Source organism: Coloeus monedula, assembly GCF_965178545.1.
Source record: "Coloeus monedula genome assembly, chromosome: 3".
NCBI lineage: Eukaryota > Metazoa > Chordata > Aves > Passeriformes > Corvidae > Coloeus > Coloeus monedula.
Genome location: NC_138783.1, coordinates 54,939,228 through 54,966,217, shown reverse-complemented (window position 1 = coordinate 54,966,217; position 26,990 = coordinate 54,939,228). Strand labels below are relative to the sequence as shown.

General features: G+C 41.0%; 1 protein-coding gene across 5 annotated transcripts; it reads right to left on the bottom strand.

Annotated features, from left to right (window-relative positions):
- Window positions 1-632: 632 nt before the first annotated feature.
- On the bottom strand, window positions 633-24,905 carry RCBTB1 (RCC1 and BTB domain containing protein 1). Of its 5 annotated transcripts, XM_082279186.1 has the most exons (13): window positions 24,766-24,905; window positions 24,297-24,440; window positions 18,460-18,630; window positions 17,431-17,581; window positions 16,866-17,032; window positions 14,193-14,351; window positions 13,011-13,118; window positions 11,917-12,059; window positions 8,942-9,132; window positions 5,802-5,928; window positions 5,187-5,338; window positions 4,421-4,551; window positions 633-1,489 (listed from the first exon to the last, which is right to left on the bottom strand). In XM_082279186.1, the coding sequence occupies exons 3-13, from the start codon at window positions 18,601-18,603 to the stop codon at window positions 1,349-1,351; spliced, it is 1,614 nt and encodes a 537-aa protein (XP_082135312.1). In that variant the 5' UTR covers window positions 18,604-18,630; window positions 24,297-24,440; window positions 24,766-24,905; the 3' UTR covers window positions 633-1,348. The 5 variants fall into 5 exon arrangements, with proteins under 5 accessions (XP_082135312.1, XP_082135311.1, XP_082135313.1 ...); XM_082279185.1 differs by lacking the exon at window positions 24,297-24,440 and having other exon boundaries at window positions 24,766-24,896; XM_082279187.1 differs by lacking the exons at window positions 24,297-24,440; window positions 24,766-24,905 and adding an exon at window positions 23,036-23,145.
- Window positions 24,906-26,990: the final 2,085 nt, after the last annotated feature.

Below are 26,990 nucleotides of genomic sequence, written 5' to 3'. Positions count from 1 at the left end.
AGCTCCTAAACTATTAGGCACGCCTCATACAACAAAATAATATAATATTAATTGTTTCCACAGTTTGTCTGCTGCCCCTCTGGGCCTAGACACACCACCCATTTACTGCCCAAGCCCATGACCTGAGTGCCAGTCAGAGCTAGTCTGCCTAAAACAAACCCACCTAAAACAAAAACGCATTAACAAGGAGCTCTGTTATTAATAAGAAGAGGAAGATGTCCATACATACCTTCTGAAGGGTTAGCTTGACTTACAGAGGACTTAGTGTAAAAAAAATCAGATCCATAGAGAATCACGGAGGTCTAAAATTGGTGCCTACAAAGAAATTTGCTCATTTCTGAAACCAAGATCACAGGTATTGTCAGGCACAGTGAAATCAGCAAGATTCATTGTCTGGGGTGACTTGGGTTTTGGCTTTATTTTTTGTTTGTTTGTGTTTTCCCTTTGTTGTTTTGATGAGGTTTTTTAATTGAAGCAACAGAGATACTGTATGTAACACAAAAACGCTTGCAACGCTCTTCAAAATCCAAGGTTTGCTAACGAAGAGGTACAAAAAAGTGAATTTTATTACATGTAGTTTAAATTTAGACAATAATTAAAAGCAAAACCCCACCCAGCTTTCCCTTCCCCTGCAGAGGGAACCAATGTGATCTGAAGTCACTGAAGAGGGAATTATTTCCATTAAGCATTATAAATATTGCTTGAACAGATTACACAAAATACACATTACAGCTTATATTAAAATATACCCAAATATAGAGATTTACTTCAAATTAGTTTTCCTAGTAACTCCTTTCTTCAAAGTCACTTGCGTAGGCTTTGATGATACATTATTTTTGCACACTTGAAGCACTGGATACACTTGGTTAATTACACACAGCAAATGGCCAATTCATTCACAGTCATGCAAATGCAGGAAGAGAGAACAGCACCATTTGCTTCTCTATAATCCCAGGGACTTAATGATTTAAGTGACATCATTCAGTGGCTCAGGTCAGACTATTTTCCAACCCCAAACAGTAAATTGGAAATATGAGCAGGCAGTTCTAGAACTGAGATTCCTAGGCTGGAAAGGCAAGTCCAGAACACCAGCTGGAATCCTTTGCACACTGCAGCATTTCCTCTCTGCCTGAAATCTTGAGCTGGTTCCACCATCTGGGTTTGCTAAATGCAAGTGAGTATTGTGCCTGATGTTTTTACAACAGTTCACTCTTGAGCACTGGAAACATTTGTTTTCACTGTGGCATTTCAGGGCCTCTGGTGCACGTAACACTTGCCTTGACCCACACAGTTCTGTTGTGGCTGCAAAAAGAACCCTACAAACATCGTGACTTACGGCCTCATTTTTTCAGTTCTTAAAGGCTCCACATTTACTGGCTTTAGCAATGAATTCCTTTAGCAGGGGACCATCCATTTGCCAAAATGCTGTAGTTTGTGTCACTTCTGTCAAATGATTGACACAAAACTTAAAGCAGAATTCCTCTAAGTCCTAAAGAGGGGGGGAAAAAAAAAAAAGTTATTATCTTTGCTTTCAATCACAGAAAATTTCATTGAGGCACAAACGCCTGTTTGTGTTTTATTTTTGCAGCAAATTAGACAAACACACCAAGTGGCTCTCAGTGTTTCCTCCCCCACAGTTAACTATGTAAATGCAACAGAAAATAATAATTCTACCCACATATTTCACTATGTAAATGCAGTTACAAGGGGAAGGAACTAAGCTTTGCTTCTCATTATATAGCAGCAGTCACAAAAATCAGCTGTTCTGAGCAATATATATTTTAAGTTCTCTCACTTGAAGAGTTTCATCTGCGTTCACTGACAGCTTTGAAACTCCCAATATAAATAGGAGATCTTGGGGTAATGATGTATAAACCAAGACTGTGGATAAAGAAAATTCAGCTCTTTTGTTCCATAATATAAACTCAAATCTATTTGTAAGGTTGCTTGAGTTCCTTCCTGTGTACAGAAGGGCCCAGCTAGAGCCCTGAAGTTCCATGTCCCCAGGCTCAGTGCACGTGTATCCTGACTGGACAGTTTGTACAGCAAAGATTAGGCAGGTGTTTCTGTGCATTAGAAACAGATTCGTGTTACAAAGTACTTCACAGGTCTCCCAAATGTGATTCAAAAGCAGTACTGGAGCACAGTGCAGCACAGCAATTCTTGCAGAAAGTGAGCTCTGGATATTTGAGTTTACTTGGAAGTGCCTTCCATGTAATAATCAGAAAAGCCTCACAACCATCATTGCACCTGGGTGATGTCAGGCAGAGGATCTCTTAAAGAACACAAGGCACAGTTCTTGTCAGTGTAAGGTTCCCCACAGAACACTTCCCACTCAGATTATTTCCAGCTCCTCCTTTGAGGAGGAAATCTACCCTGTGGAGCAGATCTAAGCTGCTGTAAGGGGGATGCCGCAGCCCTGACAAAAGGGCAACTCCCCACACTGTTCTCATTTCTTTATTAGATGTTTGTAGGAGACTCTCTATGTGAGAACACACCCTTCCTTGGCTGCTCAGCAGACTGGGCACTGCAGGAAGACATAACAAATCTGCACAACTCTCTAAGCCCCATGAGGTACAAAAGACTGAATAATATAAATGTTTTCTCTAAAGGTCAATACTGAAAGCTAGAGCAACTGTGTGTGCCAGTGAGAGTTCTTGACACAACAATAATATAAAAATATATCCTGGCCTAAAACCAGGCATTCTGAAGCTGCAGATCTTGACTTGTGTGGCATCTGTGCAACAAAAAAAGACAAGCTCATTAGAACTGAACACTGATGTTTGTGGGTTTTTTAAATAACAGAATTAACTAGCATTTTAAAGAAAATTACATCATACATTTTACAATATTTTGCACTGCTTTATTAAAAAATTCATATTCCAAGTCAATGCAACAGAAGCATACAATAAACAGAATTGTAGTATTAGTAAGTAACTCTGGAAAACCTAAAGTTCTGTATAAAAAGAAAGGCTGGGTTTCATTTGCAGATGGATGCATTCCCAGCAAACTGTACTTATTATAGACTTAGGTGAATAAAGGCACGAGGTACAGCCAATGATTATTTTAAAAGCTACAATGAGAAGCCAACCCTGACCTAATTTTAGCCACTTCAGTCAGTCACCAAAAGAAACTGCAGGAGTTTCACATCATGGAGGTATATTAAATTAGTGAATTCTTTTAACTGTTGTCTTCCAGGCACACACCCCCCTGAATGAACTACATCAGCCAAGCAATTCCAAGCCCCCAGCCAGCATTACAGCATGTAAACCCAACTTCTTCTTAAAGCCCAACCCCGCAGCATCACCCATTCTCTCCTGGAAGCAGCTTTGAAGCATATGGTTCTAACTTCACTTAGCTAGTGAGGTGCAGGTAAGGCAGAGTAACTGCATTTCTTACAACCCTTACAAGCATAATCAATCACACACTGAAAACCCATCCTGCAAACCATCTTTGCAGGCTAAAATGTGGGAATCTTCCTATTTTTGATGAACTTCTATCAAAGACATCACTATTCACAGTAGATCAGACATTAACACAGCCTTTGGGTGAGATGTATCAACCAACCAACACATTTCAAGGCTCTGAAATACGTTAGGGCAACCTGCATGCCAGTTGCTGGAAATTAAGTACAAGAAAAAGCAATGAGTTGATTTACTGAGTACCAGAAAACTGCTTTATAAGCAGAAGCAGCAAGTTCAAAACCAACCAATTGCAAAGTTGCCAACACAATGCACAGATACCACAAACAGCCAAAGCGAGCCTGGGAATACTTCCCGATTAGTTCCCTAAGCACCATGTTAGTGATCTAGTAGTGAAGTCAGACATTCCACAGTAAGGAGGTTTCGCTCCCTTTTCACACACTGTTCCTCTGTCTTCAACATTTATAAGGCCCATGAAGCAGTTCTTATCCTGACACTTTCATTATCATTCTGTGAAAACTGGAAGTGTATTTGTATCTAACAAAATAAAAAAGCCAAAAAAAACCCACCCCACCAACAAAAACAAATCCCAAATGCACTCAATCCCCAACCTACCACCATGTCATCACACAACAAACAGCCTTACAAATAAGTAACTTAAGGCTTAAAAAGACTGCTTTTCATTATATTACTTTTCTTTTCTTTGTATTTAAACCCTCCCCTTGTTTCAGAGTTAGTGTTTCATCCTCAGAAATATCTGCATACTAGTTCACCTTCCCAGTACTGGGTTACAGGGAAAAACAAAAATAACAAAAGGAGATACACCTCATGGCAAATACAGTTTTTGTACGTCCAACATTCTCAAATTCTGAAAGTGGCAAATAGTACTTAAATGAAAGTAAGAGAGAGCTTATATGAAAATGTAACCAGCTGCTTTTCTCCACAGTTTAAGTCAGGAAGCAGCCACCCATTTAAGAGATTGAACTTCAGAAGTTTACCTCTGCATCATATCTGACAGCAGCAGAGAGCAATGAAAATGCATTTTCCACAGTAATTCCTCTCTTGATAATGTGCTGACACAGTTTTTTCAGTCTGTTTTCACAGTATGAAGTAGCCAAATCCAAAAGCCCTGCAATTAAAACACCATCATATCAGTCAGGTGTAAAATGATCTCTGTTCTTTCAACATCAGTTTCTGCTCCTGCAAAACTCTGTATCTCTATAATGTGCTTTTTCCAAGTAGGTTACTATTCAGAAAATGCAGATTACAGGTGACCAAAGGCCTTTTATTACCTCATGCTACTCTCCTATTAATCTCTGTAAATATGAAAGCTGTCCTACTGACTTCTATACCTAGAGGCAGGCACCACAACAGGAGTAAAAAACTATTATCAAGATATGGGCTTGAATTACAGCTTGCTGTAATTGCTCTGCTGTCCAAGTCCTCCCCATTAGATCTATAGAGATTCTTTGATATTATGCTAAACAGTAATTGACTCAATTTAGTAAAATACACAAGCATTTTCACCCAGAGAAACAGTTTCTCTCCCAGCCTTGACAAAACTCCTCTCAGTTTATTTCTACACATGCACCATTTTTGCTGTAGTTAAGTTTGTTACAACAGCATTTTAAAAACAGCTTAATTAATCACCAGTAAAATGCATTATAGGCTAGACTAGAAGTCATATTTAGTCACTTATTCTACATGCCCTGTCCCAGTTTTTCTGGATGCTGCTTTCTGACACAATTGGACCATCAGCAGTACCTATTGCATCTTCAGGCAGAAGGTCAACGCTGTCCGTGTACAAGTACTCGAGAAAGGCACGATACACAGGGTACGAAAACTGGTCTACTTCTATCACCTCCTTCATATCCTCGTTCCAGTATGACTGGAACATCGTCCTGAAGTGTTCACACCTAGGAGACAGAGACATCATCTGGAACACTATTGCACACACACATGAATGTTACATTCCAGTCCCCCTGAAATACATATTTGGGGCACTCTGCAATACTCACAAATATTTTACCACGCCCCATCAGGGCCAGCAGTCCACATTTTGGTTCCCTAACACTGTAGATTTTGTTATGCATTAAGATTAAATTCTTACTTTGTCCATGCTACAGAAACATCTGTGTATATATTGCAATCAGACCAACTTAACATAATTTATTATCCTGGGAACAACGAACAGGCTCAGTGAATAATGAATCTGGACCACCCCTTTTACAATCACTTCATTTAAAGCTATTAAGGATAAACGGATGCTACCTACTACAGGTTTAGGGGTTGCTCCTCCCTCTTTACTTTTTTTGCCCCTTTGATGATATACTAAGGGGTTGTTCTGTACAAACAAGAGCTGTGAAACACAACCACTACCTGATTTTCAGAACAGCTTTGTGGACATGGATGTACTTTCCATCCACACGGAACTTCAGGTCTGAGGTTTCCGGGCTGTCAAACTCTTTCTTCAGAGACTCTGCTACCGTTAAAAAGTCTTCATGCTCTACAGAAACAATTTCAAAACAAACAAACAAAACAAGATATTAAAAGCATCTTAAATGGAACACATACATCATTAACTAAAGCTAGCAGCTCAAACAAGAGCATGTCAAGGAAAACATCTGTGTCAGGGCTCCACTGGCTTAAGCAGCAAAATGGGAAGAATTAATTAATCCAACAGCATTTCCTGTTGGGAAGGGCTGCTCCACAACAGTTACAGGCAGCAGTGGTCAGCAGTTCCCATTCCATCCCAGTAGTAGCACAGCACCATGAAAAGTACCTGGAGAACTCCATCTCCATGTGGGCACTACCCATGAGATTCCCAGCCTCCAGGCAGCTCAGTGCTCGTGCTGGCTCAGCTCTGCCCCCTGACCTGCACAGTGCTGCTAATGGGAGTCTGCAACACCCCTGAACTCACAGGGAATGTGGGCTGCAGCACTCCAGCCACACTGACACGGTGTGGGCTGGGCCTAAAAAGAAAACAGGTCACTACTTGGTCACCTTTCTGTGCTGGCAGACTGGATACAGCCTGCAGGCTGATGAAGTCTTTGCCAGGGCTCATTAACATGAACTATCACTGACAACAATTACTCAGTTTAGGAGTCAGTTATACCACCACAAAATCCAGCATCAGTGCTGTCGAAGAAGTAAGACAGCAGACACTGTGCTCTTAGTACAACCAAAGACACAAAATCTCAGCAACTTTGGAAGTGGACTAAAGCAGAAGTAGCACAGCTCCCTCTACTAAGGCCTATGGCACTGGAAATCATACAAGAGTTGCAGCACACAAGAAATCATACAAGAGTTGCAGCACAAGTTGTCTAAGGCTTCTGGTAAAGCAAGGCCTATAAAGTTTTAGAAAACCTAATTTAACTCATTATTCTGATGAATCTTAAAAGTGTTTCAAAGCACGTGGCTTCTAAGAAGTGAAACACAGAAAAGAAAAATAAGTGGATTTCCACTAAATGGGATGTGATCTGTCTCCTGTGTCCCACAGGACTGTATATTGTTCATCCATATACAATCAACAAACCATTCTTCACCATTAGGGACACTAAATTATTTCACATTTTAAAAGGAATACTGCTGGAACAAGCTACTCAGAACTGATGAGTCACACTTGTGCCACAGATCTTGCACTCCTCTGACTTACCCGAATCACCCACAGAAGCTGCATCTCCTCTGGGCTAACTAAACCATGCTCCAATCCCTCTCCACTTGCTCATGTGATCTTTTTTTGCTAGGTCATGAGCTTAGCTTAAGCTATGTAGATCAACTTTCACTCCAGATACTTTCAGTCCTGCACAAAGGCTGCAGATTTGTACTTCACCACAGCCAATCCTGACTGGCTGATTCATTTTTTGGCAGAGCCATCATAACTGTAAGTAGGACAATAACCTTTACACAGAGTTAGCTCTCCCTAAGAATACAAAACAACATCAAAAAAGCCACATTAAAAAAAAAAAGGGAGGGTTTTACTCCTCTACGATTAAAACGTGAGAAAGGAAAACATGCATATGGAAAATGGAGGTTTAAAAATGCCCACAGAATTAATTCATTTGATTTAAATATTCAGTAAGATTGCCAGAGTAAGTGGGGAAGAATCCCCAAAGGCTAAGAGGAATTAAAGTGCAGGTATAGAGTTCAGACACGTGGCTATACTCTGTCTGGAAATACCTCATAAAAACCTGGAACTTGAAACCAGGAAGACATGTCATTAAACAGCCCACACTATTAGCAAAAGGCAACAGACTGGCCAACCATGAGACCTCCACAAGAGGTGGAGGCAAGAGAGAGTAAGACCAGCACATATTGCAGAGGATTAGAGAATGGAGAAAGTGATGAATGGGATAAAAGCAGACTCAGATTTACTCAGGAGCAGACCACTCCAAGCTAATCCTCTCTCTTTAGTAACTCTACTCAGTTTTCCCCTACAGGTGAGATGCTGTTATCTGGACCTCTACAAATGTGGTAACATGCTAAATGAGAAGTTAAAACAGAGGAGCTGGGTTAGGACAAGCCAAATGCAACAGTAAAGTCTGAGAGGCTTTACTGGAGAAAGGTTACTTAGGATGTCATCCATCACTCCCCAAAAACAATTCCATACAGGGATCAACAAAATTAGGGTCTGCTGTCAATACAAAAATAGATTAGATGTCCTAAGAGATCGTGAGAACTGAGGCAACAGATGTAAGATGAAGCATCCTTTTTTTTTTTGAACATGAAAACACCTTCATGTTTTCCAGGAAGTGCAAGCTAAGTGCTTTATATCCTATTTGGGGTCAAATAAGAATTAGCAGCATGTGGATCAAAGAAAATAAAGAAAAAAGGTTTGAGCTTATTTGTTGGACACAGAGACTGCATCCCACAGGGTAATCCAAGGCAGTATAAGAAGAGAGTTTCAACAGAAAAAGCAATTATGTAAGAGTCTTGTTTTACAGGGATTATTATTTACAAGCCTGTCTGTGTTTGACAAAAGTCAAACTAAACAGACTTGAGACAAATCATCTCACAAAACGAAAACTTGGAATTCTGTTACTTTCAAAACATGAAACATAGGGGAGAGATTTGTTCCTTCATAGTCATATTAGAAGGGCCAATACTAATGAGGGGAAGCTAGAGACGACACTTAAAATCCAAAGTTGTTAGATACCAAAAAAACAAGCCTCAGGAGCAGTCTTCCAAGCAAGAATAGTTTTAAGAGGAAAAAAACCCCAAAGTTTTGTTAAATGACTCAGGATTCCTTCCTGGACCTGAGCTGGAGTTGAAACAACACAAATGTAAGAAATACAAAATATTCATCGTGCAATGTTAAAACAGTGTTTGTTTTGGATGTACACTGGCCAACAACCTTGTTAACCCTATCCTGGATCCTCAGCTGCTGAAACAGACTGTTTTCTTCAGAAGCAAAAAACAACTAGCTGCTGACCCTCCCTGGAACAGAGGCCTGCCAGGGAAGCAATATCCCGTACTCATCACTACCAGTGGACACAGGGATTGCGGGAGCTGGAGCTCACCTACGGAGAGCAGGCGCCACATGACGGCGGGGGTGGCGAAGCAGGCGAACACATCGTCAGTGCAGGCAAAGTGGGTGAGGTGGGGGAAGGTCACGGACTGGCCCCGGCACTGGCCCCACATGTACACCTGGCCACTCTGCGTCTTGGCAGCCGACGTGTGCGCAGAGTGGCAGGCTGCGATCTCCACAACCCTGCGGACACAAGAAATCCGGTAAGACGCTCGCAGTAGGGAATCCAGTGGCTTTCCACAGGCCTCACCAAAATAACAGCCAATCAAACTATGCATCAACATTCCTGGACCTGGGTTTTTGTCCTGCTGAAATGTTATACTGCTTGAACAGGTATTAAAAAAGTCCACAGTGACATTTTCGGACTGCTTGTAGATTTTATTGTAATCAGATTTTGCTTTAACTATGTCATTCTCATCAGCTGACATTCCTCCTATTTTTTCATAGCCATGGAAGAAGGCAGGAAGAAAAAACAAGTTTTGTTTTTCCCTTTTAAAACCAACACACATCAGAAACTTATTCTCAAGAAGAAATTTCTTCTACTCCCTTTTGATTTTTGTAGGTTGACAGAGATCTGACCCACTGCCTGTACTTCAGACTTCTTATTTTGCTGTTAAGTTTACTTTCCTCAAAACTGAAATCCAACATGAAACACAGACTGCTTCATTTGAGGGGAATGAAGCCTTTAAGAGCTATGGTTGTTTTTTAAATAAAGTCTACATAGTCCTTTCACGCACCTCACACAGTTTTTTAAACACTAAAGCTGCTGATGTTCACTTATCTATCCTGTTCTTCTGTTGCTCAGGCAATCCCTAGATTCTTATCTGAAACATTGCAAGAACAGAGAAGAAACACAATTCCAATTAAAACACCACAAAGACATTGCCAGAGTTTCTGTGAATGTGATAAGTAAAACAGGGATGTTCCCATGTTCAAAATAAAAGCTATGCTTTCCTGTTTTTTCTCTGTGGTAAAAACACATCAGAGGATTTCATGCTTTTGTGCCAGACACATCAACCAGGACAAACAAATATCTTTCCAAGCAGTCTAAGAATACACATACAAAAATGTGTGTTCCTTTACAGAACAATATCCATTAAGAGTTAGATTTTTAGGCCAAAAAAATAACCGAACCAAACTTTTTAGCACAAAGTTCATATTTTAAGTGCAAAAATTATTTCAAGATGAAACTCAAAGAATCTACATCACTTTCAGTGTATGTATTCATAATTTCTGGCAGAAAACTGATTGGGTGTTTTACACTATTATCAACTTATGAACCTCTATGCAACATCTCTACAAGACACATCACAGAGTATTTGTTTTAGGGACAACTTACTTTTTATCACAGCTATCAAGCTAAACTACTGCCTTCTCCAAACTTTCTTTCCTTGGCAGAACAGTTGTTTTTTTTACAGACTATACTATACTTCAGCAGTACAGCAGAACATGTCCTATAAACATACATATGGTACACATACATACACTTACAGTACATGTACAGGGTAACATGTTAAGCATGCACTTAACACCAAAATTCAGGAAGCTGACCTTCACGGCTGTTCCTCCCAGCTAACACAAAATAAAGTCTAAACATTCCTAACATGCTGTCTCGATAATATTTTTCACACCACCACCAAATGAAGCCTCCTAAGTAACTGTTGCTAGCATTAAATATAAATGACAAAAGAATTACATAAACTAAAAGATCAGGAGCAGCAATAATGTACCGCATGGGAAATGACAGATCACCCACTTTTAGCACCGTTTCCAAGGGAGCCAAGTCAAGCAAGATGAGCAAGTTCAAGTGACTTATCTCTCCCTTAGATTCCAAGCAGAAGTTCTATGGTATTTTCTCCCTCCTTCAGCCACTGAACAAATGCTGGTTTTATTATAACCCCATGCTTGAGTTCACATACAGTTCTAAATGCAACAGTTCCCCTTAGTTCACTCGTGAAATAAATCACTAACAAAACAAAGTTGATCTATCTGCAAACATACACATTTCTCTTTCACAGCTTTTTAAATAATATTTCATTTTGCCTTGCTAGTGTCAGTTCCTTCATAGACAAACCGGCCCCACCTCAGTGGTTTTTATTGTGATAGTTCCTTTCTTCTTCCCCCCACCCCCTTTTTTGACATTTTAAACATTCTTAGTACTGTGAAGCTTTTAAATTAATGCTCAGTGGGAGAAACAACAAAAAAATAGGAATGACTTTCCAGATGGAAGAGAAAAACCAAGCAGAAGTGTCTCCCAGTTAAGAGGAGATTGCAAATTAAGAGATCTATAGACCAAGACAAGGCACATTAATCTGCAGGTATACACAAGGGCCCAGAGAATGGGACTGAGGTCCACATTTGTAGGTAAGCAGCAAAAGAGCTATCCCCAAATATGAGGATGATGAAAGAGGATTTACAAGGGTTAATTTCTTTCTTTTATGAGTCCAGGAAACTAAAAAACTACTAACTGGTACAAGCAATAAAAATGGGTACTAATTGTCAGCTCAAGCAACCTTGCAAATTGAGTTCTGTTTTCACGGTGGACCATTTTCAACCTTTCAAAAACTGTTTTTCCTCACATGTCACTTCTTGCAAAAGGTGGTGCTTCCTTTCTCCCCACTTTTTCTTCTTTTTTTTTAATGTAGGCCTCAATTCATGGCTTGCTTTATTGATTTCACAGCTCCAATTTTAAGCAAAGGAACCACATACAGAATAGCATAACACTTATTCATTCATTATCTTTAAGTATCAGGTAAATGCAAAGTGTGTTTGTGTTCAATAACCATTACAGACAGCAAAAAGCACTCAGTCTACTGTAAACAGTAAGTTACCATCCTTTCCCATGTTTTTAACATTAGCAATAGAAAAACAATCCACCAAGCCCTACACATGCATGCTTCCAGTGCTAGAGACTGCATAACACATGCTCAGACTTTATCAATCCAGGAACAGATTCAGCAAGATTACCTTTCTTTTTCCATCATGATCTGCACTGGGCTGAGCTGGTTACTTTTATTGCCAGTCCCCAGCTGCCCGTAAGTGTTAGCTCCCCAGGCATAGAGCAAGCCCTCATCTGTTAGTGCTAGAGTGTGTGCATAGCCACAGGCAATCTGTAAGTAAATGTATAAAGCGTTACTCCTGAACCAAACATAGATGAGAAACAAAATATCGCACACATTACCTTCCACTAGCTCATGGTAAGTATCTCACGCATTCTTCACTGGGCGCTACAATGTGTTATTTCTCAGTCCTTACAGCTAACACAAAGTAAGTTAGCTGTAGGTACTGGAGAAGTCCCAGCTTCATTAATTTAATCGGCCACTCCCAAGTAATTTACTGCACACTACACAAGTCTCCCTAGACGCTACCTACTTTCTTTTCACATGAACACTGAACTTCTCCATCACATCTTGCAATACTCTGAAAGTACTTCAGAGCTGGATTATTCTCAATACCGTACAGTATGAGTACGCTGTAATGAGGAGAACTGCAGTTCAACAGCCAACAACCCTTCAACCCAAGTTATCACATGCAACTCTACAGAGAGCCTTACTTTTTAAAAGCCCAGGAAATCCCAAATTTTACTTTGATTCTTTAGCTACAAAAATAACCCCAACCAAAATCCAAACCAAACTAAACCCAACCACCAAACAATCAAACCCATCCCCATGACTCTTCTCTTTCCTCTCCCCTTGCTTCTAAAGGAACTTCTAATCAGAACACTAAACTTAGAATACTTAGTAGAACCAATTTGAACATCTGATTTGCCTCTATTTCTTGTGACTAATCTATTTCATCCAGCTTTGTAACAAAAATGCAATTTGTATCCAAATAGTATTTTACAATAGTTATAGTAGCTAACTTTAAATCTTCCCAAGTATTTACCAAAGCAAGGATTTTACAGCTGATTGGCATTTATATAAGCAAAATGCAATTCCTAGGAGCTAAAAAAAATTCAGCATGGGAACAGTGAAATCTAGCAGCAGGTATAATATTCCAAAGAGAGGGTTCCAGCAGAAGCTAGCAGCAGGAATACAATTCTGTTTCCACGTTGGGCATACCTGGAGCACACACACGCTGTGCAGCGCTGCCACTCTGCACGGCGTCAGCTGATTGCCGTTGTTCCCCAGGCCGAGCTGACCATTGCCATTGTAACCCCAGCCATAAACCTGAGTGCATGAGGAAAACAAAATTAAGCCACTCTTCTCCAGAAGTACAGAGCATTTAAGACTTCAAGCACAAGCCAAGTACTTACTATTAAAAAATTGTAAGCTATTTGAAGAGCAATACAGAGAAGGTTAAAAGATACTAAGTAAAATGCAATGACTTACTTCACTCAACTTTTCTGCCCTGCATTGACCTTTTAAAGAAGCTAAAAAAATGTGTCTTTGACGCACTAGGAATTCTGCAAGAAACTTACACTACACCAAAATCTCTCCCATAGCATCAACACTTTGCGTTTTATGCCATCCTTTCTCCTCGTTACTTTCCCTTTTTTTTTTTAAGATAACATGAAATTAGTTATTCTGATAAGCTGATCAGTTTAAATGGAAGTCCCCAGTTTAATTCTTCCCTTAGTTTTGCTACAGTGGACACACCATGACGTATGTACAATGAAAGCTCATCTCAACCTCAGGGACTTTACAGTCCTCCCACTTATGAGGAGATGCTACACTGAGTTTGCTGAAATGCAGTAAAATTGCAGTTATAGTTCATACCTAAAAGCAAGACAGCACCATAAACTTATGTCAAATGGAACAGTAGCACAATGGGAGGGTAATGGTCAAAAGAATGTTTTGGGTTTGTTGCTGGTAATTAAGCAATGTGTTTAAAAAACACAATCAGCCAACGTATCCTTGCAGAAAAGTTAACTGTGCATGTTTTACAGAAATAAACTGAGACTAATTTAACAAATTAAGAGATTTTAACATTATTTATGTTAAATAATCTATTGCAAAATGAAGACAGACATGGTTAATACAACTGTTCAAATTCTTGCAGTTGCAGACTTGGTAAGAATTGTGTTCCAATACAGTCTTTGCCATAAGAAGAAATGTTTAAAGACTGCATCTCCAGTTACTTGCAGTATTTTCCTTCAGCTGGCCTCACAGAAGTTGTCAGGATAACTCTGTCTATACAGCCCTAGCCTGAGCACTCCCTGTCAGCATTTCTCCATATTCAGACACCAGCTTGGTAGGTTCAGGTAACAGAGAATGAGGGAATGCAGCAGCAGGAGCGCTTACCTCACCGTTGTTTACTACGGCCATGGAGGAGGTCTGGCCACAAGCAATGCCAACTACAAATTTACCCTGCAAGCAGTTGGAAACTCTGCGAGGAGTTGGCTGGTTGGCTGTAGATCCAGATCCAACTTGACCACAGTTATTGTAGCCCCAAGCATACAGCTGTCCATAAAAACACACAAAACCACACAGTTTAAGCCTTAATAATAGTAACGATAGCAATAGATAATCTTCCTGTAGTCAGCATCAGATTGGGTAAACTATCCTAATTAACAAGCTAAAATGCTTGAAATTCATTTTCAACAGATGAAAATTGTACAGAGCATTAGGACTGATCTAGCAAGTATGAATATAGCACTTTTTCCAGCTTATTGCAACAGAATGAGTATCTGACTAAAACAGAAAACAAAAGGAACATATTTCCATATTAAATACAAGTCAGAGTGTAAGACAAAGAGCATAGTGACTGTCTTTATAATTTCATGATGCTGGGAAAAGGAATGCAAGCCGGAATGTCATTTGTTCCCCAGACATACTTTAACTCCCCAGTTTAGAGCTTTATAGTTTTCTTCATAGAACTCTAAACCAGGTTACTGCTGGACATTCAGCATACTTCTTCCACATCTTTCAAGAGCTGTGAAAGAACAGGTTTTTGTCAGCCCATGTTTCACAGTAGCTAAATTATCTCATACATCGGCATTAACAAAGAACCCACAATTTCTGTCAGTTTAAAGTTTCCAGCGGCAAACTAGTACTAATACAAGCAAAAATATTAGTTCCTTTTATCTGAAAGTCAGGAAGACAGGGAAGTAGTATGCTATTAAAAAATACTTATAACTTTGTGTTTTCAGTGCCTCCAATTTTTATTACATGCATACATGTCCACAGCTTGGCATAAAACTGTTTCTGATGGTTCATTCTCTGGTGCTTCACCCAGTTCAAGAGTTTGCTGTCTTAGAAACACATGCTTGGCAGTACAAGCACACTGACAGGTACCCTCATGAGAAGACTGCACATCCTTTGGTGCTAGAAGCTACCTGTTTACTGCAACACCAAAACAAGAGTCACTAAAAATCATTAAAAACAAACACCTCAATCAGCTCCAAAAAAAAAAAACCTCAACCCACCAAAGACAAGAACAAAAGACCCCCCCACCAACACAACTCATTTACAATGAATAATATGAACAAAAGGAAGAATCAGTTCTTTGCTTTTTGTTACTTCTAACTGCTGGATCTTTGATTCCTACTGAATATTTGAAGATGCTTTATAAAATAATTTCACTAACAGAAAATATTTAGGTAGAGAATCTCAGAAAGTAGATCAAAATGCCAAAGGACATGCCAGAGAAGCATGAATGTCTGCATTCCTTTAATTCTATCATTAAAATACTTCTTTTTAAAATTTGCACTGCATTAAAACTGCACTGAACCATACAAACCAAATATGCCAGGTATTTCCACAAATACTTCCAACTTCAGTGTCCCCCTGAGGCTTCAGGTATATCAGGTCACGAGGGGGTTGGCAGCCAAATCTTTCTGTAAATAAAGCTGCTTAACACATTTTGGTGCTTTCAGTGCACTCAATTCTGGCAAAAGCTCAGCACACAAACAAACCAAGTTAAAGTATATTAACGAGCCACACTGGCAAGCAAGCTGCAAGTATCAACTCCATGGTCAACACAAAGAAATTTCCCTACTTCCACTGAGATTTCAAGCATGTCACATTTATGACAAGAGACAGCATGGCCTTCACAGGCAGCTACCACACAGCAGCTGGCACCTCTGTTTAAGCAATGCGTGATTGCCCTCTCCTTCCTGCATGCTCACCAGATTTTTTTTAGTTTAACCAAGTCAAACATGACAGCACAAAATCTTCCATAAGTGTAGGCTCTTCTTTCAGATAAAATACAGACCATTTAACCCAAGCTCTCTTTCCTACCCTTAAAATATTTTGTTGCACTGTTATTCCATACTGGACCACAACAGACATGCTCAGATTATCAGGATGGAAAGAACTGTAGTTTCCCTTTTCATTGTTAAAAGGTTTTAAAATTAGAGCTTTTCTTTTGTTAGTGCACAGCTGAAACCAGATTTTCCACTGTGCATACACTGGTCAAATCTGCATAACTGGAAACTAATTGTGTCTCTCATGACACGTAGCCTGAAGCCACATAGCATGAAGCTACACACCAAGGTATTCAGAGGTGTGCAGAGCAACATTCTTTTGCAGTACCAGTGTGGAAATGCAAGACATTTCTACAAGAAACAGGCTAAATTCTAATCCAATAAATACAAACTCAACACACCCCCTAACAGACCTGCAAGCAAATAAGTTACATTTTGCACCTCACAAACCATTCTTTCACCTGTAAGTGGCACATCTTTCTAGTGTCACCCCTGTGAGAGACACAAAAGTTTACTAAGCTTTATTTCCCTTGGTTTTGGGGTTGCCTTTTTTTTTGCAGGGGGGCTTACTAATTTGTTTTTTGGGGTGTTTTTTTTTAGTTGTTTTCAAGTCTGCTCTGAAGAAAAGGACACCCTAGTTTGAGGCAGCAGGAGAAAAGGTTATGTTTGTAATTACACTGTAGAAACAGAGAGAAGTTCAAACTGCAAGGTCACCTCCACTATTCACTTCAACAAGGAGATTAAGAGATTTGAACAGGTTTCAACTTACATCCCCATCCAATGAGAGCGCCATGGAATGATGAGAGCCACAAGCTACTTCCACCACTTTCTTTATTAAGAGATTTGTGCAAACTTGAACAGGAGTAATGCCCTGATTGGTTGTGCCATTTCCAAGTTGGCTGTAACCATTATGTCCCCAAGCATACACTTCACCATCTGCAAAAATATTTGTGATGAAAACCACTAAAAATTCCAGGAAGGTTGAGACAGAATTCCAAGACATTAGCAAATACCAACATGAAAATGAAAGGATGTTAACAAAAAGGGAAACTATTACAAGAATCATCTGTACACTAAAAAATTATATACTATGTTTTATATTCATGTATCACAGCATAACCTCTAGACTGTGGAAATATGTGGGAGTGCTTCAATATAATGGAAATGGAAACTTTACCTATTACAAAATCCATTTGCTTCCACTTAAGACCAACAAGAACCTCTTAGTGTACATTAGCAACTTAATACAGTTACATCTTAATCCATTCCTGTTAAATGGAAGTGGAACTTAAAATCTCTAACTTATGTTTCTATACTAATTGTTAATTTTCTACCTTCAGTACAAAGAACAACATGGGGTCCACTTCCGTAACTGAGACTGGAGATCTTCTTTCCACATAAGGCTTCTAATTTCTTTGGTACTATTGTGCTCTGATTATCTCCAGTTCCCAAACAATTACTGCAATTCAGTCCAAAAACAAATACCTGAAAAACAAAGGCATACTCACTTCAGATGATTTATACTCAGGTATGCACAGATGTGTAATACTCAGGCCTTCATTAACTGGGGACAGAGTTTCATCTTGGACCTCCACGGGCCAGAGACTTCCCGCACAGAAATTAACAACCCCAAGAGTCAGCACAAGGGCAGTTTGGATGTTAACTGATGAGTCTGAATTATTCCAATTCATACAGTCCTGGAAGTTAGGCTTTTTATTTTCAGGAACTGCACCATAAAAAGTCTGAAACTGTGAAAAGCGGAAGACACCACCTTCTTTTAAAAGCAGTTTGTAAATAGCAAATAAAGCATAAGCATGTAAAGAGCTATACTGTGGGAGGCTCATCCTACAGGCACTACTGACAGGACTTAGGGGAAGAAAAATCCTTCTCTACCCAGTCGTATGAGAAACCTTCCCATTAATACATCCCAGAACACCTAGCTTGTTTTCTTTCAGCAGCACTGTGCTAACTCATAATGAGTTTCTGAATCATTAAAATCTACAGATAATCTTCCACTTATTTTTTACTTAGCAAGCCATAACCTCATTTTCTATCTTTGTATCTGTGTGTTTGCACTTAACTTCAAGCTACCACAACTTCTTTTAAATTCTTCCTGTCTTCAAAAGTGCATGTAATCCAACCTGGCCTTTGCCATTTGAAAGTTTTCTAAATAGTCCATCTATACCGTCCTCACACAAAACTTTTAAAAAAAAAAAAAAAAAAAACAAAACACACCAAACATTACATCCACCATGTTTTGGAAACCACAAATTTCACATAATGCTTTTGAGAAGCTATTAATCTACAAATATTCTGAAAACAGCTAATTGTGGAGCATGCACCCAGCTCGATGCCAGGCTCACCTCATCACTGTGCGTGATGTAAATGGCTTCGTTGGCCGACGTTCCAAACACACACGCTTTCCGAATGGAAGCAATCTCTTGGGGGGACAGTAAGGTAAATATTGGCCACTTGCCTACATCCACCATGATGCTGCTGTGTGTCATGACGCTTCTACAAGCAAGAGGACATTGCTGTAACAAAAAAAAAAAACCAAAAAATCAAAAAGCTTATTAAAAAGTGTATTTTGCACTTTTATCAACAGACAGTAAGGTAAATTCCTTTATGTGGAGGAAAAAAAGACATGTAGCTCTGAAAGTAAACATTCTATTCTGTATGAAACATGTAATTGTATTTCCATGTATTTAGGTGAACAAATAGCTAGCCACTGGAAAAACAGACCTTTTCTTAACAGGGTATTTAAGTAAACTAATATCCAATGCAGCCAAACAGCTGCTCTTGTACAAGCAAACTAATTAAAAATTTGTGACCTAGCAAATAACCACTGGTGGCAGAGTGGCATTCTGAGGGCATTTTCAAAGGGAATTTCAATTCCAATTCATAAAATTTTCACTTGTGAATTTTTTTTTGTAGCCTTATAAGTTACATATGCCATGTAAGCAAGCAGTTGATACGTATATAAAACATGCAAAGAAAAATAAGGCTGGGGCTGTTGTGAACATGACCCAAATCTGCCATCTCTTGTGTAATCAAAAGCTATTATGGTCAAAAACTATTTGTGAGAGACTCGGAAAGTATGAGCTTGTGCAATTACGCAGTGAAACATATCAGAGAATGTAATTAAGTAAAATTGCCTTAATCTGTTACTTAGAAACAAAGTGGATCACATTAAAAGCTGGAAACATGGCTGGGTATAGAGACGTTTGCAGATGAACACAGATGTACACAGTCCATCCTTCTCCAGCACTCCCTCTTCCCAGCCTCCTCAGGGCAACTGCAGCATGCTGCTCAAGAGCAAAGCTGACAGCACTAACATCCAGAGCTTCTCTAGGCATTCAACCCTGCACAGAACATCGCTCACACCCTGAAGGGACTCTGCCACTTACAATCTATGATCCATGCCCGGGGGTATCAGCAAGTTCTGCGAAATGTGGAGAGCATTAGGTGAAGAATTCCACAGAATGTCAGTGACAAGACAAATCATCATAAAACAGTAAAAACCAAAAAGGTAGGGAATCATTCCAGGGGTAAGAATTGTGGTCTCCACCCAGATGCTATCCTCTCATCAACACTTAACTCTTTCCTTTTCATTTGTTTGCTTCAGTGCAACCCAATCCCTCTGTTCTCTGCTGCTTCCAAGTCAGGCTGCTTCTTGATGATGCCTGGGTATCAGATATGGATAACAGTGAGAACACAAGACAGGCTCTTTGTTCTTCTTCTGATGCTTGATTCTCAAAACTGTGCTGGCAACCAAGGCTTGGCTTCAGAAAGCCATTTAACAACAACAGTCAACTGTTACTCAGCACAGATGTTTCTCGGAAGAAGGGGGTTTAAAAAAAGTAATAATAGTAGTAAAAAAAATAAGTCTGAGAAACACTGAGGTCACAGTGGAATTATGTCCACAAAAAAAGCCCTAACACAAACAAAACCCAGGCAGGGTTGCTTCCTTATCAGATTTCATAACCTTGATCCAACAAACTCAGCTCTGCTCTACAGGCACCTCTCTTACTAAGAGCCTGACTTAACTGCATTTCACATTTGAAGCAGGTCTTAAAAACACCTGAAATCTCCAGATGGCAAATTCATAATCAATTTATTTGTAGAACAGCTTTTTTTTTTTTTAGGTCTACCTGATGCCAAGGCACAGCAGATTCTACACAGCTAAACAGGTTTGGATGCATTTAAGCCTTCTTAATTTCTAGTCCAGTTACAAGCACAGGCTAATTTAGCTGCTAAGATTTGTTACCTCACCTTGGCAAATCTTTTAACATATGACACTATCAATCAATTAAAACAAGGCAGCAATGACTTGTTCTTTTGAGCAGACCAAGTAAGTGTCCCTTCTGACTTCTCCTATTTAACTTGCCTCATATAATATACAACTGCCAAAGCACAAATGTGTCAACCTGGATATTAAGAAAACTATTTACTTCACTGAAGAAATTTTCAACATATCCTGTGAAGTTAAGACATGAAGACAACATGTTATCTTGCTAGAGAATATCCTGGCAAATTGACAAGTTTTACAGCACCAGAAAACCTATTCTACTCTAAAAGTAATGAATTTAAAATGTGCTACCTTATCTCTCCTTTCCTGATCTATGCACTAGGTCTCTAACCCATTTGACTTCTTTTCTGCTCTGTATGACTCAGTTAATCACTGCTCTTTGACAAAACCTTTCCAAGCACTTCCAAAACTTATGCAAGTTACACTGCACTCCCTGCACCTCACAGCTCAACTTGACATCTTGTCAGAAAAATACCAGTAGATAAAAGCCTTCAAGCACATGAGACTTCCCAAATTGGAGATATGAGCAACAAATCCATCCACAGGTGAAGACCCTTACAATTGTTAACAGGTGTTAACATCACTTCATCCAAAACAACTTTGTATACTTTCAGCCATTTCAACTGTTACTACAATTCTACACTTATTTCAGAGGTTTTCCTCAAAAGGGTCTTAAGGACAACTCATCTGCCACTGGCAAGTTCATTTCTTTAATAAATCTCAATCCTAAAGTCTGTCGAGGTTTACCAGCCACAAGGATCACAAAAATCCTTAAACCAAACAAATAACAAATAAACCCTCTCTTGTCTTTTATGTAATATGTACTGTTTCTCCTCAAAGACACTCTTTTCCCCTCCTCTTGAAATATTAACTACTGTCCTTGGATTCTGCCATTTGCTGGAGTACCTATCATTGGCTTTCAACATTTCTACAGCAGTCACAGCAGCTACTTTTCTTTATCCTTTTGTCTAAAGAGGGAGAAATTACACACAAACCTCGAAGTTCTGGGCTTAATATACTGACAACTGTTTTTTAACTGTAACTGTTCATAGAAAGCTGATTTAACTACTTATTCTTCTAATTTTACACGGAAAAGAAATGCTCGACCTAGGTAGAAACACCATCTTTTTTCTCTCTAAAAACAGATTCTTTAATAACCCCAGCCAATTTCCTAGTTTTCCATTAGAAGTTCTGGCACTCACAGGAAGGAAAAAAAAAAAGTCTACAGTGAGAAAAAAGTATTTGAGGAATCTATTTTTAAATACAGGATTAAATGGAGGTGTCAGTAAAGTAACTGTTATCAAAACTGAAACCAAACTGGTTCTGGCATCCTGTAAGACACACTGCACACTTTCCGAAAGAGCAGATGCTCTGTGATACCACAATACCTCACACCAATCACACTCATGTTTCATCCCTGTGCAACATCTGCCTGAATCTGGGGGGACAGGCACATGCAGAGCTTCTTCTGGGCAAGTCCTTGCTATGAAAGGCTGATGATCCAGGAGACTCCAGGCAAGCAGTAGCGCAGAAAAACCCAGCGTCCTTCACTCACCCTTCCTGCAGCACATCAGTCCCAGACCTAAGGTTATTTACTTTTCCTGATAGGACCCTGCTATAGCACACACTGTGCAAGGGCTGCACTTCAGCTGAGAAGTAACTTTGTAAGAGCAAATGTACCAGATGGAGCCCCAAGTAATCAAGGTATTTTAACTTGCATGCTAATGGCTCTCTCAATGTATTAGCTCTCAATCTATTCTTCAGATTCTGTGTGCAACAAGGCAGCAGCGGCTCTGAGGAGTATCTGTCATGTATCAACACACAGCTCTAAAGTTAAGTGCAATTAAAAACCTTATTAGCATAAAACTCCTGAGCTTAAACTGGGTGCTCTAGTTGCTTTTAAAAACACTGTATGCCACCTCTTAACTGTTAATTTCTGCTGCATGATGCAGAGATAAACAATTACACAACACAAAGCTTTATTTCTGCTGCAAAATCAACCAGCAGAGGGAGTTTACATCAACACCACCTCTTTCACCGCTGTGACATCTCCGAAATGATCCAATAACCTCAGTGTCCAAACAGGAACACAAACAGAGATTACTGCCTCAATTTCACTTAGGCTAAAAATAAGCAAGAAAGGGCGACTTGTAAAAAAAAAAAAAAAAAAAAAAAAGGAAACTGAACTGGCCACATATTGTGATGAAAAAGAAATTGACCTCGGAGTAAGCAGCAACACTAGGGGAAAACATCTACATCTGCTCACAATTTTAAAAAGCCACACACTTTTGGGAGACATAGGCCCCTCAAAAATTCTGTGCTAATCTGCTGCCTACGCATTCATCTCCTCAGTAATTTGCTTTCTAAATAAAAAGCCTGCAAGCCGATTCACAGTGGCACATGCAGGCAAACATGAATCCCTGCTTTAAAAAAAAAAAAAAAACAGTATTTACAGAATGCTTTGTTAAAGTGATTTTAGATACCGTTCTACAGAGTTTATAGTTCAGCTAAATAAATCCACGCTGGATAGAACAATAGCCTAACACAACATCCTACCGGGAAAACAGTACCAATTGTACTCGCAACAAAAAAAAAATCTACAGTTAACTCCTCAAGGATTATCCCCTTACTTGCAAAGGCTGTTGGAACACAATCACATGTTTGTTTGTTTCACTCTTTCCTCAGGCTCCAATGTTGCAGTTTATTCCAGCCGGGCAGACCTACTCCTGCACAGAAAAACTGCAGGCTCAGGCCTTCGTTTCTCTTAATTGTCTTTGGGAATTATGAACAGCAGTGAGAACACAAAAGCTGGGATATCTGGCTTTAAAACAACACAGAATGACTGGCACACTTAATCCCTTTTTATTTTGAAATACATCTCCAACCACAGACGACTCAAATCCTTCACATAACATTGATCCTCCTTCCCCCAGTCTACATCTGCTTTTTGTGATTTCATACTTCGGCATTGAGAAAATAATATATTGATTCTATGTTCTATTATATTAACAATACTACTGGAATTAATCAGATGTATGAACCAAGTGACGTTACTGAGGCATTCTCCCTGCCAATGAAAAGAGACTGCACTCCCTGAAAACATGTGCCTTAACTTCCCTTGGACCTTACAGAAAGCAAAATTTCTATGACAAAACCCATGTGTTCCAAACCTCTACACAATTTATTTTCAGATGCCTTTAATGAGCAATACAGGGGCAGAAAGAACTGCAGATCCAAGGGCTGACAACCAGAGCTCCTGGTTGCTCTGAGCAACCAGCTGAGAGAGGTAAGCAAGCAAAAAGCATCATCATGCACGTGAACACTACTGAACATGACTGGTTTAGCCACAGGAAACCACCCTTATGAGGATGACAGTCATCTACCCACCATAACAAAACTCCAATTACAAAACTGTAATTACAACCACACTACGCCTTTTTCCTTTTTTTTCCCCTACGCTGAGCCATTAATGCAACTTTTCAAATCCATTCACTTAGGACAAGACATCTTCTGAGGTAATGCCTGTCTTTCAATCTGATGCATAGAGATAATCATTCAAGGGAAAACAACCATATTAAGGCACTGAAGAATGAATGCATCTTCCAAACAGCTTCTAAAGTTTTTCCTAAAAAACTCTGTGCTCCAAACACATTTCCATTTATGACGCTTTGTACCTCTTTCTCATAATCCCACCCCTTGTCGGAACGATTAAAGCGCTTTTTACCTTCCGTCAGTAGAGGACAACACGAACGGGTCACTTGAACTTTCTAAATCAGAACCCTGCACGTTCCTTATAAAAAAAGGAAACATCCCTTTAGTACTAATTTACAAGAGCTTTCTAAACTGGAACCCTGCAAGCTCCTTAAAAACAAAACAAAACAAAACAAATACCCCTTCAATTTAGAAGAAGCGTGTTAAAAAGCCGGAGAAACGCTGTAACTCTTCATAGAAAGCCAGGTGAGGAAAAAAAAAAAAAGCGTTGAGTTTTTCCTGCCTTTTTTTTTTTTTTCCGACCAGCCGGGTATCTCACTCAGCCTTCAGGAAGCCGGCGACAAAAGGGAAGAATAAACCGAAACATCACGAACCAGGAAAATAAAAAAAGAAAAGAAAAAATCGGTAAGAACACACAGCGTTAAGGACCTGCAATTAAAGCCTTCCAGGGGGCTGTGGGGAGATCCCAGAGACAGGCTAGCGGCGAGACAGAGCGCGGGTGAGGGTCCCCACCCCAGCCCTGTTCTGGCGACAAGGACCCTCTCCCGCTCCGCACGGGCACCACCACCCTCGCAGCTCCTCAGAGCCGCGGTGCCCGCCCGCTGCCCGCAGCGCCCTAACGGGACGGCGAGGGGCGGGCGCTGCTCACCCGGTGCCCGCGGCAGATCCTGGCGGGCTCCCGGCGGGCTCCCCGCGGCCGCTCCGCCCGGCGCGGCCCCCGCGCGTCCCCCCCGGAGCCGCCGCTCCCGCTGCCCCTCACGGCCGTCGGGGCCGCGCGCACCGCCGGCGCCCGCGCACGTGACCACGGCGGGAGGGGAGCGGGGGGGGCAGAGCGGCGCCGCATCACGTGACTCGCCCGAGAGACGCGGGAGCGGGGGGGGGCGGGGGGAGCCCCCTCCCTCTTGACCGTTCGCGCGCGCTCCGTCACGTGAGCGAATCCTCGCTCCCTATTGGGCGCCGCGGGTGCGCGGGCGCGTGACACGTCCCCCTTGTCCGCCCCTCCCCCCGCCCTCCCAGTGTGGGGCGGGTTGCAGTGTGACGGGAGAGGGTGGGAAACATCCCTGGCATCGTCGAGGGTCCAGCCTCTGGGCGAACACCACCGTTTCAAACAGAGCATGGCACTGAGTGCCACGTCCAGCCTTTCCTTACGCACCTCCAGGGACGGTGACTCCGCCACCTCCCTGGGCAACCCATTCCTATGCCCAGTCACTCTTTCTGTGAATAAATTCTTCCTAATGTACAACGTAAACCTCCCCTGGCACAGCTTGAGGCTTTGTCCTGCTGTCCCGCCACTAAATTACCTGCGAGAAGAGGCCGACCGCCACCTGGCTCCACCCTCATTTCAGAGAGCTGCAGAGAGCGATGAGTTTCCCCCTAAGCCTCCTTTTCTCCAGGCTAAACAATCCCCTCAACCCTAAACTCCCTCAGACGCTCTTCGTAAGACTTTGCTCCTTCACCAGCTTCATTGCCCTTCTCTGGCTGGACCCGCTCCAGCACCTCAGTGTCCTTCCCGAACGGATGGCACCTGTCTGCCCCCGCATCCTCGCCGGCGCGGAGCCGAGGGCAAAGCGCGGAGGGGCTGCGGCCAGCCCAGGCTCCCTGCCCTGGCCGCGGCTGAGCAGAGCCCGGCTGGGGCGGGATCACGGCTGGCTCTGCTGCGAGCTGGCGCCAGTAAGGCCTGAGTCCAGGGGGATCCCAGAGACAGGGCTAAGGGTCTTCTGTAACAGTCACACGGCGACTTCTCTTCATTCAAGGGCGTTTAGGCAGTATATAAAGCCCTGCTAGACCTCAGCACTGGCACAGTCCTGTCGCTTTACTGTGCCGTTTCAACACCTGCAGATCAAGTAGCTGACGGAATGGTGCGGGAGGATCCAGGAAAGGGAAGACTGGAAAGCGGCCTTCCCAAGAGAGTTCTTCTGTTCATACAAAGTTGTTACCAAGAGATGGCTTCCTCCTTTTTCAAAATTTACTTCTTTTCCTGACAGTGGGTCAGAAGGCAGCTGGGGGTTGCAGGGAGTGGGGAGCTGATGGATCTGAAACATAAAGCAGTAGGGTCAAGCCCACTGGAAGTATCAATATCTTTTTGGTGGTGGTCAATTTAAGAAAAAACTAAATTCAAAGAAGAAATTGTAATTAAAAAAAAAAAAAAGAAAATGAAAAAATCAATTTCGGAAACCCCAGGATCAAGGGTGGATGGGTTGCTCTGAGAGGGAATCAGTGGTGCTGAAGAAATTCTGCCCTGGAATATCAGGCAAGGAAAGCACAGTGGTAGGTCCGGGGTAAAAGGAGAATTTTCCTGCCAAGTTGCTGCTTACTGTGCTGCTGGCATCAGGAAAGTACTGCTGAATACATTGTGGGAATTCTGGAGCAACAGAAAGAAAAGGCATAAGTAAGATACATGGAAAAGTGTCATCAGTGCCTCCATGGGAGGCCCAAAAAAGCCAGAAAGGGAACATACACAGCACTTGTTTTCAGCTTGTGTTTGTGGCTTTGCAAAGGAATTGTCTGTCAAGAACATCTGCCTTTCCTGACATTGCTAGGAAATGGTGCAAAGGTGGAACTGGATAAACAGAGCTGTGATTGTAGTTCTGCAGGACAGCCCTGCTTAGTTACCATATGCAGGAACCCAGTTGTTTTAACAAGCACCAGAATACGAGCTCTGAGTCAGAGTTTTTTTTATTCACATGGGTTTATGTTTCTTCTTATTAGTTATCACCAATTAGTTTTCACCGAATTTTATCATGCAGTAAGTCCTTAAACAGTAGTGTAAGGCAGTTTTTATTGTATCTGAGCTTTACAAGCAGTTGACACAGCTGAAAACATGCTCTGTGTGGAGCAGAAATAATTTTATTATCTTGCAAATAACTAGTTTCA